The following is an 18997-nucleotide window of genomic DNA, read 5'->3' as shown; positions in this document are numbered from 1 at the left end:
TATTTGAGTAGATCCTCCTAGATTGGCCTTTCCTGGTACAAATTTATTTTGGTCCAGAAGGGCCAAGAGGAGGGACTGTTAGAGGGATTTTTGGGTTTAGGTCATTTACATTGAGCAAATGGCTCTGGCTACCAGTCTTCTGTTCCTTCTAAATGTATTGTGGATTTAACTTGGAACAATGCATTCCTAGAAGCTGTGAATCCCAGTCCACAGACCTGCTGGCATCTGTGGGATGGATGCGAATCAGAAGGTGTGATGTTTGTACGTAGCTTCAAAAGAAAGCATTGTCTATACTTTGTAAATATGAAATTGTCCTTTGTGTTTAGCAAATAAACGTCGAGCCCCATGATGGGCCAGCAGACCTTTCCACCAAAAGTGTCTCCGTACGATGCCCGCTGTACCTTGTTTTGTCGAATAAAGAAGCTGCTTTGTAACTACCAGTCACTCTCTCCAGTGATTTCACTCACACAACAACAGCTAGGGCAAGCCAGAAACAATGGCTCACTGCAGAGTTTTGTACACTACCTAGGGACTGGGATGCTGCCTTTAGATTGGGGGACAGGACGACTCTAAGGTCAGAGAGAGCTGCGCACTCCTGTGCCATCAGAAAAGCAAAGCGCGTGTACTCACAGAAAATTCACAGACACCTTTGTGACACCATGGACATGTGGCGCATGTGGCAAGGAATAAAAAACATAACTGATTACAAGTCCACCCTGCATGCCAACAATAGCAACGTCTCCTATTCCAGATACGGCGAATCCCTTCTGTGCATGATTTTATGCATTGAATGATGTGACATCGAGGAAAGCCTCCTCTCTCCCTGAGGAACAGGCACCCTTTCTGTCTGCAGCCAAGGTAAGGAAGATCCTATCCAGGGTAAACCCACGCAAAACTACATGGCCGGAATACATACTTGGTCAGGTGCTGAGGGTCTGTGCATCCACCTAACAGAGGTCCTAAAGGACATCTTTCATCTCTTTGAAACAGTCCACTTTCCCTGTAGGCTTCAGAGCAACAACCATAATTGCGGTGCCTAAGAGAGTGACAGTAACTGGCCTAAACAATTACTGACAGTGTCAGATTTCAACAATCATGAGGTACATTGAGCGGCTAACAATGTTTGTATAAAATCCCATTTTGAAGCTACATTCGAATCTTTACAGTTCGCCTACCACTCAAATATCCACCAATGATGTCATAGCCTCCTCCTATGTTGGAGTATGATGCCTCATACGCTAGGATGTTGTTCACCGACTTCAGCTCAAGTATTTAGCACGACCAGCCTTCAGAGGCTGATGGGTAAACTATCCTCGGTGGGACTCAACAGCCCTCTCTGTGACTGGATCTTGGACTTTTTGATGAAGGACCTCAGTCATTCCAAGTTGACAGCAACATCTCAAGCTCCATCATGCTGAGCACTGGTGCCCCCCCAGGACTTACTGCTCAGTCCGCTGCTGACTCACGACTGCGCTACAGTGGTTGGCCTCATGAACAACAATGGTGAGTCAACATTCAGAGAAGAGAAAGAGAAGCTCATTAAATGGTGCGACAATAACAACCCGAGTCTCAACAGGAACAAGGCAAGAGATTATTGTGATTTCAGGAAGGCAAAGGTCGACTACTCTCCATTGCACATCAATGATTCTTCCATGGAGAGAATGAAGTTCCTTGGTCTCTCCTGGATCCACAACGACACCTCACGAGTCAAGAAGTCATTGAGGAAATTGAGGCGCGCAAGCCTCCCTACCCCCATTCTCACAACTTTCTACAGGAGCACCATTGAGATTGTCCCTTCTGACTACATGATGATGTGGTATTGATGCAGCAAGGCATTGGACCGCAAGGCCCTACAGAGAACAGTAAAAACTGCTGAGAGGATCATCTGGGTCTCCCGCTTCGCTATTTCTGAAATTTACTGCAGCACTGCAAAGGGCCAAAAGCATTTTTGGGGTTCTCGCCCATCCATCCCACAATCTCTTTGATCCATTGCCGTCAGGAAGGAAGTACAGAAGCATCAGGACTAGGACTGCCAGACTGAGTAACAGCTCCTTCCCTCCGGCTGTGAGATTAATGAGTACCTTGCCACCACTGAGGTCTCGTCACTAGGACAGAGAGCTGTTTACTGTCTATTCTTTACCAGTACTGTGCATTACATGCATTTTGAATTATATTTTAATGTATTTATGGTAATATTTTGGTTTAAGGTGTTGTGTGTAATATGTTTTGGGGGGCACCGTGGTCCAGAGGAACGTTGTTTCATTTCACAGTGTGTCTGTGTGTTCTTATCCTATCCTATCCCCTTGTCCATAAAGTATAATGTTCTACATAATACCTTGTATAAAATAACTCAGGGTTCTCCTTAATCCTACTGACACTTCATGGGACATTTCACTCCCTTATTAGCAGTCCTGATTCTCTATTTAAATTCTTTCCTATCTCCATTATATTCCTCAAGGGCACTGTCTGATTTCAGCATCCCTAATGTTATATACTTCTCCTTTGTAATTAAATTTGTATTATTTATCATCATCCGATGTTCCTGGTCCTTACCTTCCTTGCCTCTCTTCTTTACAGGAACAAACTGGTCCTGAATTCTGACCAGCTCTCCTTTAAACACCACCATATGCCAGATGTGGAGCAACCCATTAATGGCTGCTCCCAATCTACTCTCCCCAGCTCATCCCTAGGAATGGTGTAATTAGACTTTCCCTGGTTTACCACTTTCCTCTGAGGTCCTGTCTGATCCTTATCCATAACTATCTTAATACTTATGGAATTTACGATCACATTTCCCAAACTGCTCATCCACTGAAACTCTGATCACCTGGCCAGGCTTATTTTCCAAAACTATTGTCTTCTGTGGTTGGACTATCTACGCACTATGTTAGGAAACCCTCCTGGATGCAGCTGACAAATTCTACCCCATCTAAGCCCCTGGCAATAAGGGAGAACAGCCAATATTGGGAGATTGCAGTTACCCTCCTGTTGCTTTTTTACATCTTTCAATGAACAACTTGTGTATCTGTCCCTCTATCCCCTCCTGGCCATTGGGAAGTCAATAGTATTGTCAGTGTGTTGGCAGAGGGCTGGAGATAAATGCAGTCAGTTAGATGAGTTGAAACGTGTTTACTTTAATGCAAGTAGTATTAAGAAGGGTGTTGAACTTGGAGCATGGATCACTACATGGAATTATGAATTATGATGCTTACTGAATCTTGGATGTCACATGAGTAGGACTGACTGCTTGACATTCTGTAGTTTAAATATTTCAAAAGGGACAAGCAGGGAGGTAAAAGGGGTGGGGGGGCTAGAGGAATCACTAATGGCATCACAGCTGCAGGAAGGGAGTACACTGTAGAAGCATTGAGTGTGTGTGGGTAGAAGTCAGAAACAGGAAGGAAGCAATCACTGTATTCGAAGTATTCCATAGGCCCCCAATAGCCATGGGACGCTGGAAAGGTACGCGATAACAGGGTTGTCATGGATGACTTCTACTTCTCTATTACGAATTGGTACTTCCTTAATGCTAAAGGTTTAGATGGGGCAGAATTTGTTAGGGGTCCTGACACAGTATGTCAACAGGCCGACTGGAGGAGGGACAATACTGGGTCTGGTAAGATGACTAATCTAGGTCAGATGACAGATCTCTCAGTGGGCAAGCTTTTCAGAGATAGTGAGCACAACTCCCTGACCTTTAAACACAGCCATGGACAAGGATAGGAACAGATGATATGGGAAAGTATTTAATGTGGGGAGGGTGGTATCGTGATGGAACTTAGGTGCATATTCGGATCAGATGTTCTCAGGGAAATGCACAGTAGACATGTGGAAGTTGTTGCAGGAGCACTTGCATAGGGTTGTGGATAGGTTTGCTCCATGGAGATGGGAGAAAATATGGTGGGGAAAGGAACTACAGTTGACAAGAGAAGTGGAGGTGGGGGGGGAAGCATACTTAAGGTTCAGGAAACAAAAATCAGGCAGGGATCTTGACAATAAGACTAGGATTAAAAATTGGCATTCCCATAGAAGGCAGGAAGTGATTGTAGGTGGAACGCATTTTGCCTGGAGGCTGCTGACTACAGATGTTCGACATGGATCTGTTCTAGGGCTCCAATTCTTTATCATTTATAAAAATCACTTGGATGAGGAAGAAACACACATAAAAGTTGCTGGTGAACGCAGCAGGCCAGGCAGCATCTATAGAAACAGGTACAGTCGACGTTCCGGGCTGAGCCACTTTCAAATCTCTTACTATCTTTTCTTTCAGTTAGTCCTGACGAAGGGTCTTGGCCCGAAATGTCGACTGTACCTCTTCCTGGAGATGCTGCCTGGCCTGCTGCGTTCACCAGCAATTTTTATGTGTGTTGCTTGAAATTCCAGCACTTGCAGATTTCCTCATGTTTGCGAGGATGAAGAAGTGGAGGGGTGGCTTAACAATTTTGCAGATGACACAAAGGTTGTTTGTTTTGCGGATAATGCAACAAGTGTATTGTAGATTACAATGGGTTATAGACAGGACGCAGTTAGGCGGAGAAGTGACCGATGGAGGATAAATGATGCAAGTAAGTAAACTACTCGCAATGGCAGAAGGTCCAAGAACTTGGGGAAATGGAATGAATGTGAATGGCAAAAGGAAAAAACAAGTTATACAAAAGGAAAACAACAGGAATTCTGCAGATGCTGGAAATTCAAGCAACATACATCAAAGTTGCTGGTGAACGCAGCAGGCCAGGCAGCATCTATAGGAAGAGGCGCAGTCGACGTTTCAGGCCGAGACCCTTCGTCAGGAAAGTTTTATACAAAAGGAAAGTTTTTTTTAAAAAAGAGCAAACAGAGTTTGGAATATATAACTAAAGTTAGTAGTCCAGGCAGATTCATGTGTAGCATTCAAAAGGAACTAGATTGTTATCTGCAAGGAAAGCATTTGTAGGCTTATGGAGAAAGAATGGGGATGGGTAAGATGGCTGCATAGGTTTTACAGGGCCAGTCAGAACACACAAGGCAAAGGGTCTCCTGTCATACTGTAATACACTTACTTAGTCTTTACTGGCACGAGCAGGCTGTCTCCTGCTGTTAGGTTGGTAGTTTTGCCATCCATTACCACCACGGATGTACCCTCCTGAAAGAGAATGAATTGGGGAAAAAAAAATAAAACAGAGGCCAAGATTATTGACAGTGGTAATCCCAATAAGATACTGATCAATTAGCAGCCATCAATAGCTTTTCCAGCCAGTTTATGAATGCAATAGGTTGTTTACTCATAAATAAATTCTAAATAAATTAATTTCATCCAGAAAACAAGCAATCTGCAATTAAATGAAATCATGTCTCTTGACCAAAACACCTCTCAGGCTTCCATCCGGGCACAGGTATCGATTTTTTGCTGACGTTTTGATGACAAACTCTTGCCATCTTCATCAGGGATTATGCCTGGGCATGTCTAGTCTGGTGGTATTTATACCCCCATCATCCATCCCCCTTTCTCACCAGGCTTTTGGGATCGCCTGGAGAACGCGGTCAGTGTAATAAAACTAGAGAAAAAGGATTTTAACTGGAATTCGATTGTAAGCAAGCCGGGACTACAGAACCTGGTTGGACGTTGGACGTCAGGAGGGACAGACGACCGGGGTATGAATACCACCAGACCAGTCATGACCAGGCATCACCTCTGGTGAAGGTGGCAGAGTCTGTCATCAAAATGTTGGTTAAAATTAATACCTGTACCTTGAAGGAAGCCTGAAAAGAGTTTATTTGTAATATACGCAGGGAAAGCACTAGATCCTTTTTCATGACATCTTGCTTTAGCAAATTCTACGAGAATTGCCCAATCTCTTTAAAAGTTCTTGAGACTGCAGAACAGCAAGGGATAGCCCTCACTTGGCCAAATAATGAATTGCAGCCCAGTTATATTGGCTGTCTGTAACCAAAGAAATCCCATCTTTGGGTGTCTTAGCTGCTGAGTCCAGTAATGGGCCCCAGTCTCGCTAGGATTCCTCATTTTCAGACGCTGAGCTAGATCTAATCTGGTGTAAAATACAAAGGACCATTAATTTCAATAGAGTCCGTGTGAGTAACCAGATCAGACAAAGTCTGTCAGTGGGAGTGGATGGCATCTGGAACTGGAAACAGTTCCTCTGTGGCTGTCAGATTTTCTCACATCACCCTCCTGTCAGGTGGGAGAACAACCTGCAAGTTTATCCACATAATGGAAGCCCCTTGTAGAGTCACACAACAGTACAGCACAGAAACAGGCCTTTAGGCCCATCTAGTCCACGCTGAACTATTATTCTGCCCAATCCCATCGACCGGCACCTGGACGATAGCTCTCCAAAACCCACCTATTAATGCACTTATCCAAACTTTTCTTTAACATTCAAATCCAACCCATATCCACTCCTTCTGCTGATAGCTCATTCCACACCCTCTGAGTGAATATGTACCCCCTCATTTTTTACTTTCCACCCTTAACCTATTATCTCTAGTTCTAGTCTCACCCAACCACAGTGCAAAAAAGCCCGCAGATATCTGTCTACGCCCCTCATAATTTTGTATACCTCTATCAAATCTCCCCTCATTGTCCTGCCCTCCAGGGAATCAATTATTACTGCAGATCTACCTCCTCTCTTTATGCTTGTGTGAGAATGCTGTTCATGGATTACAGTTCAGCATTCAACACCATCATTCCAACCAGGCTCGATAGGAAACTTGGAGACCTTGGCCTTGACCCTGCCTTGTGCAGCTGGATCCAAGACTTCCTGTCAGATCACCGATAGGTGGTAAGAGTGGCCTCCCTCAGCTTCACCCCTCTGAATCTCAGCACAGGAGACCCTCAGGGCTGCGTACTAAGTCCGCTCCTTTACTCCCTGTATACCCATGACTGCGTCGCCATCCGCAGCTATAATCTGCTAATTAAATTTGCCAACAACACATTGATTGGCCTAATCTCAAACAATAACGAGGTGGCCAACAGGGAAGAAGTCATCTCTCTAACACAGTGGTGTTAAGAAAACAACCTCTCCCGCAATGTCACAAAAACAAATGAGCTGGTTGTGGATTATAGGAAGAATGGAGATGGACTATTAACATCAATGGATCTGGGGTTGAGAGGGTAAACAGCTTTAATTTCCTTGGCATCCACATCACTGAGGACCTCACATGGTCTGTACACACCAGCTGTGTGGTGAAAAATGCACAACAGTGCCTCTTTTACCTCAGATGGTTGAGTAAGTTTGGTATAGCCCCCAAATCCTAAGGACTTTCTACAGGGGCACAACTGAGAGCATCCTGACTGGCTGTAACACTGCCTGGTATGGGAACAGTACTTCCCTTAATCACAGTTGATGAGACAAATGGTCCACAGAACCCATAGAAAGTCCAATGAAAAATGGGAAATGAACGGTGAGCATATACACAAGAGATTATGCAGATTCTGGAATAACACACACAAAATGCCGGAGGAAATCAGCAGGTCAGGAAACATCTATGGAAGGAATAAAGAGCTGATATTGAACGCTGACCATCCGTCAAGCCTTCAAAATGATGACAGACTGTGGGCACTGGAAACCCGGCAAGAGCATACCTCAGGACTGCTCAGTTTTTCCATCCCTCAGTCTCAGTGGTGTTGAAGAGCAGAGGCAGAATTTGACCTTGACTTTAAAGAGAAAATGTCTGCGGAATGACAATTTTATTGTGTCCGGACCACCTGCTACCAGCAAACTGTTTATTCCATCAATATCTGCAGAGTCATAGAAAAGCACAGCAGAGACAGGCCCTTCAGCCCATCTAGTCCATAGTAAAACCATTAGAACTGCCTACTCCCACCGACCTGCACCAGAACCATAGTGCTCCATACCCCGAACATACATGTAATGAACTTCATACATGTACCAAACTTCACTTAAACATTGAAATTGAGCTCCCGTGCACCACTTGTGCTGGCTGCTTATTCCACTCTCTCACAACCCTCTGAGCGAAGAAGTTTCCCCTTGTTCCTCTTAAACTTTTCATCTTTCACCCTTAACCCATGACCTCTACCTCACAGGGAAACTTTGCTTTTGGTGCAGTCATTTTATCTGCCGTAAACCGTACTTTTAAGAATACGAAGATAGTAAAATTCGATTAAGATTACATACATTGGCAAAATATCAGAGGTAACAGTGATTACTCACCAACTGCCAAATCCAAGAGTCTGCAGTTCCCTTGTCTTCACTATGTCCAGAACCAAATACCGCTGTCTGTCAGAACAACACAAAAAGACATTTGGTAAATTAACACATTTACGTTAGTTACGAAGGTATGAACTCTTCAACAAATAAATAGTACAAAATGTTAATTAGAAACAAATTCATTTCAATTCTTTCACCTGAGTTTCAAAGTAGTCACCAAACAGGTCCACAACCTGCTTTATTTTAATATCCTGACGGTGGGTGCTGATCCAGTCCTTTAACAAGAAGGGCTCCATCACAGTACTGACATTATTTATACAAAATGGAAGTTCTTTCCGTAAATTGTCTGAAATAAATGAAACATGAACACAGGATAGATAACATTCATTCTATTGTCACATATAACTGAACTATCATCTCAGAGTACGGGAAACTTGAGGCCAGCGTTAACACGCAGCACTTAGTAGCATTAATTAGGCAAAGTGTGTATAGATGTTTGTCTTCCTTTAATGACAGTATGCTAAGCATAATTTTTAACAAACTTCAAGTCATTAATAAACACAATGTCATTAGTAGCTTCAATTTGAATCATGCATGCTTTTCGAACCTGGGTTTGGCCTTCCAGTTCTGTATTCTTCAGAGTTGAAAAATCTGAAATGGAAAGATCACTTTTAAATTGTTTTGTAGCAAAAATAACCTTGCTAATTAATATGACCCAGAACCTTTTGCTTTACACTGCAGAATAGCATGAAGCAATCAAAGGTTGGAGAACATGTGTGTGGGGCACTTCACCTAACGAGTCCCATCATGCAGGCTGATGCATCCCAAGGTCGAGGACAAAATGCCAAAGACACACTAAAGCTTGAAGCAGACACAACAAAGGTTACAGGGAAAGATCGCCTCACCACTAGACACACAAACTACAACCTGTCTTGGACTGACCGCTCTTGGAATGTATGCAACAGAAAAATTAATCTCATGATGATAAGACAAACTGCAGAAAAAAATGGAATAATATTTCTCATACTATGAATTTATACTATTATTTGTTAAACTGATGAATAGGAATTGGCAAAATAAATACCAGTTAAGTATCCATTTCTAAAATGTGTAAACAAAATGCATTATCTTAGAGCGAACTTGCTCCAATTTAAAAGACAAATAGCCCATTGTATATGGGCAATGACAACCAATATGGTGCAGCTGAATTACTACTGTTATCAGCAAACAAAAAAGTTCAGTGGGAAGAGTCCACTTGAATAAATTCACGCACTCACAGTGTTATCTGTAAAGTTTAGACAAATCAGTATTCGCATTTTGAAATTTAAAAATCTGTTAAATGAAATTTTTGGCTTTAAATAAAAGGGCAATAGTTACGTGCCAACTCAGCAAACACCAGCAGTACATTTCACTCCTAGATCCCAAAAACTAAAATCATAGAACTCTTACTCTCTTATAACCGGTGCCAGCTGGGTACCCAGATCGTCACAGTAGAACCATTTCTCAAACAGGACCTCAGTAGAATTTTCTACGTAATATCTGTCAAAAGAATTATAATAAACATTCTTCAATTACACTTTTCCACAAACAAATTAAAACTGCATCAGCATTGATGCCCTAAACCCACCCACATCATGGCAGATGATTCTCAACAACTAGAATGGGGGATGAACCAGGACCATAAATTATCTACAGACCGACTCAAAGCTGTCATACTTATACCTTCTCAATGCTACCAAGCTGGTGAATGCTGATCAGAAGCAAATGATGACTTATGACTTGTGAATTGTTGGGAGTTTCTAATATTAGAACCATGTCTTTCATTGCCAGACATCAAAGATGAAAGTTCTTCAGTGTCCGAGATTTATAAACAGTAAAAGCAAATATTGTTCAAACAATCAAATTTATTGCATGGTAGCTTGCTCAATTTTCTCATCTTGTGACTTGATTTCACAGGAAAAACTGGAATAAAGTTATAGTATTTCAACTATCTTGGCAAGAAGCAGGACAAGATACACCCTCCGGCCAAAGTTATTTAATTATTTAGCAACATAGCATGGAGGATGCCATTCTGGTCCTTCATGCCATGTCGCCCTAGAAACTCACAACCCTGATTCGTCCTAATCTACTCATAGGATAATGTACAATGACCAATTAACCTAACCAGTACATCTTTGGACTGTGGGAAGATACAGGAGCACCAGGGGAAAAGCCACACATTCCACAGGGAGGACATACAGAGATTCCTTACAGAATGGCGCTGGGAACTGAATTCTGGAATGCCCCGAGCTGTAACAGTGTTGCGCAAATCACTACACTACCATGGCGCCCAAATCATTTCCAACTAATTGGAAGCAGAATGGAATTGAAGATACAGGAGCACCAGGGGAAAAGCCACACATTCCACAGGGAAGACATAGATTCCTTACAGAATGGCGCTGGGAACTGAATTCTGGAATGCCCCGAGCTGTAACAGTGCTGCGCAAATCACTACACTACCATGGCGCCCAAATCATTTCCAACTAGTTGACTAGTTGGAAGCAGAATGGAATTGAAGATACAGGAGCAACACCTCCGCCCTCTACTGGTGTATGGAATTAATGTTGAAAGCCCCACACTTGAATGTATATTCCACCATCTCCCCCACCCCCACCCCCTACCTGTCTTTTTTATTTCCTTTCACTTGCAGCCTTTTTTCCTCCTCCCCACTCTCTGTTTTTCAACTGATTAAAATCAGGAGATAGACCTTGTCCATCTCCCTTGAGCTTCGAACTCATGCTCTGCAAGGTTCAATGACTGTTGACTGGGTGGTACATAGAGGTTCTTCCAGGCTACAACAAGATGGAAAACTTATGGATATGTAACAGTTTTGATACTTTAGATACAATACTGAGTCACGTCACCTGCAGAAATTCTCTGATGACTCAGCAATAGTTGGGTGTATAAAGGGAGAATGGCAGGATGAATACAGGGCTCTGCTGGTGTACTTCGTCAAATGGTGCAAGCTGAGTCATCTGCAGCTAACGTCAGTAGGACAAAGGAGATGGTGATGGACTTTAGGAAGACTAAGCCTGCACTGCTCACTGTTCTTATTGATGGTGAGGACATGGATGTGGTGAGGACCTCCAAGTACCTGGGAGTGCACTGGGATAACAGAGTTGAGTGTAGCATCAACACAGAGGCTGTGTACAAGAAGGGCCAGAGTTGCCTCTACTTCCTGAGGGGTCGGAGGTCCTTTGAAGTATGCAGCCTTCTCCTTCACATGTTCTACCAATCTGTTGTCACCAGTACAATCTGCAGTGCGGTAGTGTGTTGGGGCAAAGGCATCATCAACACGGGTGATGCCAACAGGCTCAGTAAACTGATTAGAAAGGCTGGCTCTGTCACAGGAGAGAAACTGGACACACTGGAGGCTGTGGTAGAACAAAGAACTCTACGGAAAATCCTGATAATTCTGGACCACATTTCTCATGCTCTGCATGCCACCATGATTGAACAGAGGAGTACTTTTAGTAATAGACTAAGACAACTGTGCTTCTCCAAAGAGCACTATACAAGGTCATTCTCATCCTCGGCCATTAAGCTCTATAATGAGTCAACCTATAGCCGGGGGAGTGACAATCCCCCCCCCTCCAACCCTGTTAAACTGTTTTGAGGTATTCTTTGTTTTTAAATTCTTTCTTACTTCTCATATTTGTATATCTGTGCACTTGTAACGCTACTGTGATACTGTAATTTCCTTTGGCATCAATTAAGTATATACAGTGGCATGCAAAAGTTTGGGCACCCCGGTCAAAATTTCTGTTACTGTGAATAGTTAAGTGAGTAGAAGATTAACTGATCTCCAAAAGTCAGAGTTAAAGATGAAACATTCTTTTCAACATTTTAAGCAAGATTAGGGTGTTATTTTTGTTCTGTACAATTTTAGAGTGAAAAAAAGGAAAGGAGCACCATGCAAAAGTTTGGGCACCCCAGGAGATTTGAGCTCTCAGATAACTTTTACCAAGGTCTCAGACCTTAATTAGCTTGTTAGGGCTATGGCTTGTTCACAATCATCATTAGGAAAGGCCAAGTAATGCAAATTTCAAAGCTTTATAAATACCCTGACTCCTCAAACCTTGTCCCAACAATCAGCAGCCATAGGCTCCTCTAAGCAGCTGCCTAGCTCTCTGAAAATGAAAATAAATGATGCCCACAAAGCAGGAGAAAGCTATAAGAAGATAGCAAAGCGTTTTCAGGTAGCCGTTTCCTCAGTTTGTAATGTAATTAAGAAATGGCAGTTAACAGGAACGGTGGAGATCAAGTTGAGGTCTGGAAGACCAAGAAAACTTTCCAAGAGAACTGCTCGTAGGATTGCTAGAAAGGCAAATCAAAACCCCCGTTTGACTGCAAAAGACCTTCAGGAAGATTTAGCAGACTGGACTGGTGATGCACTGTTCTACTGTGCAGCGACACCTGCACAAATATGACCTTCATGGAAGAGTCATCAGAAGAAAACCTTTCCTGCATCCTCACCACAAAGTTCAGCGTCAGAAGTTTGCAAAGGAACACCTAAACAAGTCTGATGCATTTTGGAAACAAGTCCTGTGGACTGATGAAGTTAAAATAGAACTTTTTGGCCGCAATGAGCAAAAGTATGTTTGGAGAAAAAGGATGCTGAATTTCATGAAAAGAACACCTCTCCAACTGTCAAGCACGGGGGTGGATCGATCATGCTTTGGGCTTGTGTTGCACCCAGTGGCACGGGGAACATTTCACTGATAGAGGGAAGAATGAATTCAATTAAATACCAGCAAATTCTGGAAGCAAACCTCACACCATCTGGTAAAAAAAAAGCCGATGGCTTCTACAACAGGATAATGATCCCAAACACACCTCAAAATCCACAATGGACTACCTCAAGAGGCAGAAGCTGAAGGTTTTGCCATGGCCCTCCAACCTAAACATCATTGAAAATCTGTGGATAGACCTCAAAAGAGCACTGCATGCAAGACGGCCCAAAAATCTCACAGAACTAGAAGCCTTTTGCAAGGAAGAATGGGCGAAAATCCCCCAAACAAGAACTGAAAGACTTAGCTGGCTACAGAAAGCGTTTATAAGCTGTGACACTTGCCAAAGGGGGTGTTACGAAGTACTGACCATGCAGGGCACCCAAACTTTTGCTTTGGGCCCTTTTCCTTCTTTGTTATTTTGAAACTGTAAAAAAATGTACATAAAAAAGTAATCTTGCTTAAAATATTAAAGGAATGTGTCATCTTTAACTTTATGCCTTTTGGAAATCAGGTCATCTTTTATTCGCTTAGCTATTCACAGTAACAGAAATTTTGACCGGGGTGCCCAAACTTTTGCATGCCTCTGTATCTATCTATCTTTATTACCGTCAATCTAGTGGCCAGCATCAAATGTCAAGACAGTGGTTCAAAAATTAGAAATAATTTCACATAAATTGAAATAAAACTGTTACCAGTATATGAAAAGATCTTAATTAATTAATTAAAAAATTAATCAATTTTCATAAGAGGCAAAGTCCATTATTTAGCATAACCTCTGCATTCACTCTTACCTTAGATCAGGGGTTCCCAACCTTTTTTATGCCATGGACCAATACCATTAAGCAAGGGATCTATGGATCACAGTTTGGGGATCCCTGCCTTAGATAAAACAAAAAGCTGAGACACCACATTTTGAATCTTGCAGTTCCTACATTACCTGAGGGCATCCAGTTCTGTTTTCAGTCTAGTCCTTTCAAAAACCAGCCCAACCGTGTTTGCCTGACGCTGTGGAGAATGGGGAATTCGTGCTGGCAACAAGAACATCTGAATTGGATAATGGGTTGGAGGGACAGGGAATAAAGAAAATCTATTTGACATTCTGGATTTAAGAACTCAATTGATCAAAACATCTTTTTCATTTAATCTCCTGGCCTTCCTTGGTCTTGATGAAGTTCCAGTTTATCTTTTGTCATCCACCTCCCTCTGACCTTCTGCCCTACACTATGTAGTACATATAAACTGCTGACGCATGATGTATTAAATTGGAAATGAGAACATCATTTTCTGCAAAGCAAATTATAAAACGTCAGTAAGACACCCAAAATGCTGGAGGAACTCAGCAGGCCAGGCAGCATCTCTGGAAAAGAGTAAACAGTCAACGTTTCGAGCCGAGATCCTTCATCAAAATGTCACCTATAGATAACAGTTCTTTGTTTGAAGTTCATAATTATTCCAGAAACTCACAAAATAAAGAAACAAAACCATGCACATAACATCTAGTGTGCTACAACTTCTTTCATTATCCAGCCTCAATTTGTCTTTAGTTCCAGTAACTACATTATTTCTTACACCCCAGTCAGGCTGTTTCAATGAAATTGAATAAAACATTTTTGCAATCATTGGCAGATTATATCAAACTAATACCTTGACTCTACAATCCAATCCAGCCTCAGCTGAGTGCTGTATGTACCTTCAGCTCTTTGCACAGATGCTTTCAGCACAAAAGCACAAGTAGTAAAAGAGTAGGCCATTTGGTCGTGTGCCTGTCATACTATCCTATACCAATCATGAATACAGGTTTCCCCCGCCATCCAAAGATAGAGTGTTCCTGTGAAACGGTAAGCCGGAACGTCGTAAAGTGAAGAAGCAACTACCATTTATTTATATGGGAAAATTTTGTGAGCGTTTGCAGACCCAAAAATAACCTACCAAATCATGCCAAATAACACAAAACCTAAAATAACAGTAACATATAGTAAAAGCAGGAATATGATAAATACACAGCCTATATAAAGTAGAAATACTTCTCCCACAATCACTGCCTGAACTGTTCTCCGTAGCGAAAATTTCACGCAAGCGCCGTCGGCAAAAACACGGCGCAAGCACCGTCAGCAAGAACACTCTCTCCAGTAACCTTTAAGCTATGAAGCTGCCAAATCATTCCAAATAACACATAAAAATACACAGCCGATATAAGGTAGAAATAATGCATGTACAGTGTAGTATCACTTACGGGAATCGGGAAGACAGCGCCGAGCACGCTGATGATGGTGTGTTAGGCTGAGTTGTCGGAGGTTGGGGTGGTGCTGTGGCCCCCACCCTCCAGGCAGCGAACCGATACAGATCCGCGAAGCATGCAGGGGTACAGTGGTAGTCGGAACGTACCCAGCACATTGCCTCTGATCTGGGCCGACACTTACGTACCGGGCAGCACCTAATTAATTAGCATGTTTATTTCGGCTTTTTTCTTAAAGATGTGCTGTGTGCCTCCCGGCTACCGCTGCATTCTCCACGAATCAGTATCTGCCCACAGCCTGGGGGTTGGGGTGGTGGGACACTGGGCTGTCATCTCATCGTCATCTGTTTCCATGAGGGCAGGCAGCTCATCTTCTATCTCTGCCTGCCTTGATGTCGAAGGTCGAGGTTCGTCGTCTGCTGTGGCTGATGTGGAAGGCTTGCTTGACTGCTTAGCCTCGCGCATTTTTATATCATACAGTTCTTTGTAAGTACTCAAACCATCTCGCAAATATGCCCTAAACCGACGTACCCTTTCAAAATTAAAGTCGTACTTTATTATTACTCATTCGGTTTCGATTGTTATCCTTTCCTCTTCCAGTTGCATCAACTCTTCATCAGTTCTTAGTCATGGGATGCCAAAACCTCTTCAACATCATCTTCGTCAACTTCCACAAACTCACTTTGTCCTTACTTCGCTCACCACGATCAAAACGCTTAATTATGTCTAGTTTTATGCTAAGTGTAACACCCTTACGAGCTCTTTTAGGCTTTTCCAATACCTTAGAACTCATCTTGCAAATGGCTGCCTCACAGGCATGTGTTTAAGCAATGCCGACGAGAATGCCGTTCCGAGTCCAGGGGACAGCAGTGCTCGGGGCGCACGCTGCTTTTTTTTCCCCCCCGCACACTGCCTTTTATCGCGCGCTGCCTTTTCCCCACGTGCTGCCTTTTTTCGTAACAGTGAAAACATCTTCTGTTAGTGAAAACAGGGAACTAATGTAGGTCTTTCATAACAGTGAGGTTTCGTAAAGCGAACATTCGAAAAGCAGGGGACACCTGTAATCTTTCATCACAGCATAACTTTCTTATGCGAAATTGATATTCCTCAATTTTCTTTAAGACATGAAAACACACTAAACTGGAGCAACTATCTGCACAATTTGGCTACAAGAGCAGGTCAGTGAATAGGAATCCTGCAGTGAGGAATTCATCTCCAAATGCTGCCGATCAACTACAAGGCTCACGTCAGCAAGGAGATTCATGGGGAGGGGCGGAGATTCAGTAACACTCAAGAAGCTCATCATAGCAGCTCACTTGAGACATCATCCTCACAACCATACACTTACTCCACCACCGATGCACAGTAACAAATGTCTATACTACCTAAAGGATGCACTGCAAGCACTCACCAAGAATCCTTATCAAACCTACGACCTCTACCAGCTAGAAGGGAAAAGCCAGTAAAGTATGCCAAGAACTTCCCTCCAGAAATCGATTGCTGTTCCTTCACCATTGTTGGGTTAAATGCTGAACTCTGCCCTTTACAGCCCTTGAGTGGTGGGTTTACCAACAATGCTGTAACAGTTCATGAACATCACTCACCGTCACCTTCTCAAGGGCAACTCTGGATGGGCAATTAGGTCATGGCTCAGCCTGCAAAGCCAACGTCCCTTGAATGAATGTGTATTTTAAAAAAAAAATCTATTAATCACTGCCTCAGATGTACTCAGCAACTGAGACCCCGGAGTATTGAGAATACAAGATTCCCTACCACCTAAATGAACAAAAAACATCTGTCATAGTGGTCCTGAATGCACGATGCAATGTGATGCAATACTTTGAGACTGCAATATCTGGTCCCTCATTCCCTAAGCCAGAGGATATATCAACCCAAAATCTAATGGAGGGCGGAACAGAGTTACAGCAATAATTAAGCTAGCTGATTTTTTAAATTAGAAGAATTCAGGAAATGGGAACATTTTAAACTGCAGAAAGTAGGAAGGAGTTGGAGAGAATAAATATGGCGCCAGGAAAGACGGAATGACAGAAGCAGTGGTGGTGGTGTGGACAGTGCAAGTGTGTTCATTACAGTTAATATCCCCCCCTCCCCACCCACCCTTTGCTCAGAACGGGAACTGAGATATCAAATATAGATGTTACTAGAAGGGGAGATCTTAAATAGGTTTTTTTGCATCCATATTTACTAAGGAAACTGGCAAGAAGTCTATGGAGTTAAGGGAAACAAGTAGTGAGATCATGGAAACTGTACAGATTGAAAAGGAGGAGGTGCTTGCTGTCTTGAGGAAAATTAAAGTGGATAAATCCCCGGGACCTGACAGGGTGTTCCCTCGGACCTTGAAGGAGACTAGTGTTGAAATTGCAGGGGCCCTGGCTGAAATATTTAAAATGTCGCTGTCTACAGGTGAGGTGCCAGAGGATTGGAGAGTGGCTCATGTTGTTCCGTTGTTTAAAAAAGGATCGAAAAGTAATCCGGGAAATTATAGGCCGGTAAATTTAATGTCGGTAGTAGGTAAGTTATTGGAGGGAGTACTGAGAGACAGAATCTACAAGCATTTGGACAGACAGGGACTTATTAGGGAGAGTCAACATGGCTTTGTGTGTGGTAGGTCATGTTTGACCAATCTCTTGGAGTTTTTCGATGAGGTTATCAGGAAAGTGGATGAGAGGAAGGCAGTGGATATTGTCTACATGGACTTCAGTAAGGCCTTTGACAAGGTCCCGCATGGGAGGTTAGTTAGGAAAATTCAGTCGCTAGGTCTACATGGAGAGGTGGTAAATTGGATTAGACATTGGCTCAATGGAAGAAGCCAAAGAGTGGTAGTGATCAGTGCTGGGTCCATTGTTATTTGTCATCTATATCAATGATCTGGATGATAATGTGGTAAATTGGATCAGCAAATTTGCTGATGATGCAAAGATTGGAGGTGTAGTAGACAGTGAGGCAGGTTTTCAGAGCCTGCAGAGGGACTTGGACCAGCTGGAAAAATGGGCTGAAAAATGGCAGATGGAGATTAATACAGACAAGTGTGAGGTATTGCACGTTGGAAGGACAAACCAAGGTAGAACATACAGGGTTAATGGCAAGGCACTGAGGAGTGCAGTAGAACAGAGGGATCTGGGAATACAGATACAAAATTCCCTAAAAGTGGCGTCACAGGTAGATAGGGTCGTAAAGAGAGCTTTTGGTACATTGGCCTTTATTAATCAAAGTATTGAGTATAAGAGCTGCAATGTTATGATGAGGTTGTATAAGGCATTGGTGAGGCCGAATCTGGAGTATTGTGTTCAGTTTTGGTCACCAAATTACAGGAAGGATATAAATAAGGTTGAAAGAGTGCAGAGAAGGTTTACAAGGATGTTGCCGGGACTTGAGAAACTCAGTTACAGAGAAAGGTTGAATAGGTTAGGACTTTATTCCCTGGAGCATAGAAGAATGAGGGGAGATTTGATAGAGGTATATAAAATCATGATGGGTATAGATAGAGTGAATGCAAGCAGGTTTTTTCCACTGAGGCAAGGGGAGAAAAAAAAACCAGAGGACATGGGTTAAGGGTGAGGGGGGAAAAAGTTTAAAGGGAACATTAGCGGGGGCTTCTTCACACAGAGAGTGGTGGGAGTATGGAATGAGCTGCCAGACGAGGTGGTAAATGCAGGTTCTTTTTTAACATTTAAGAATAAATTGGACAGATACATGGATGGGAGGTGTATGGAGGGATATGGTCCGTGTGCAGGTCAGTGAGACTAGGCAGAAAATGGTTCGGCACAGCCAAGAAGGGCCAAAAGGCCTGTTTCTGTGTA

At 42.9% G+C, this 18997-nt stretch overlaps 1 protein-coding gene across 2 annotated transcripts in view; it reads right to left on the bottom strand.

Moving 5' to 3' along the window:
• The window catches only part of LOC134350092 (3-hydroxyanthranilate 3,4-dioxygenase-like), a 67019-nt gene that overhangs the window by 3297 nt on the left and 44725 nt on the right, over positions 1-18997 (bottom strand). For both annotated transcript variants that reach the window (XM_063055021.1, XM_063055020.1), the window contains exons 4-9: positions 13878-13984; positions 9618-9707; positions 8776-8819; positions 8366-8514; positions 8172-8237; positions 5040-5122 (exon numbers count right to left, since the gene is read on the bottom strand). In XM_063055021.1, the coding sequence (XP_062911091.1) occupies positions 5040-5122; positions 8172-8237; positions 8366-8514; positions 8776-8819; positions 9618-9707; positions 13878-13984 (539 nt within the window). The remainder of the gene's footprint in view (positions 1-5039; positions 5123-8171; positions 8238-8365; positions 8515-8775; positions 8820-9617; positions 9708-13877; positions 13985-18997) is intronic.

Source organism: Mobula hypostoma, chromosome 8, assembly GCF_963921235.1.
Source record: "Mobula hypostoma chromosome 8, sMobHyp1.1, whole genome shotgun sequence".
NCBI classification, from domain to species: domain Eukaryota; kingdom Metazoa; phylum Chordata; class Chondrichthyes; order Myliobatiformes; family Myliobatidae; genus Mobula; species Mobula hypostoma.
Note: the sequence above shows the minus strand (reverse complement) of the source record. Positions and strands in the feature narration are given on the sequence as shown.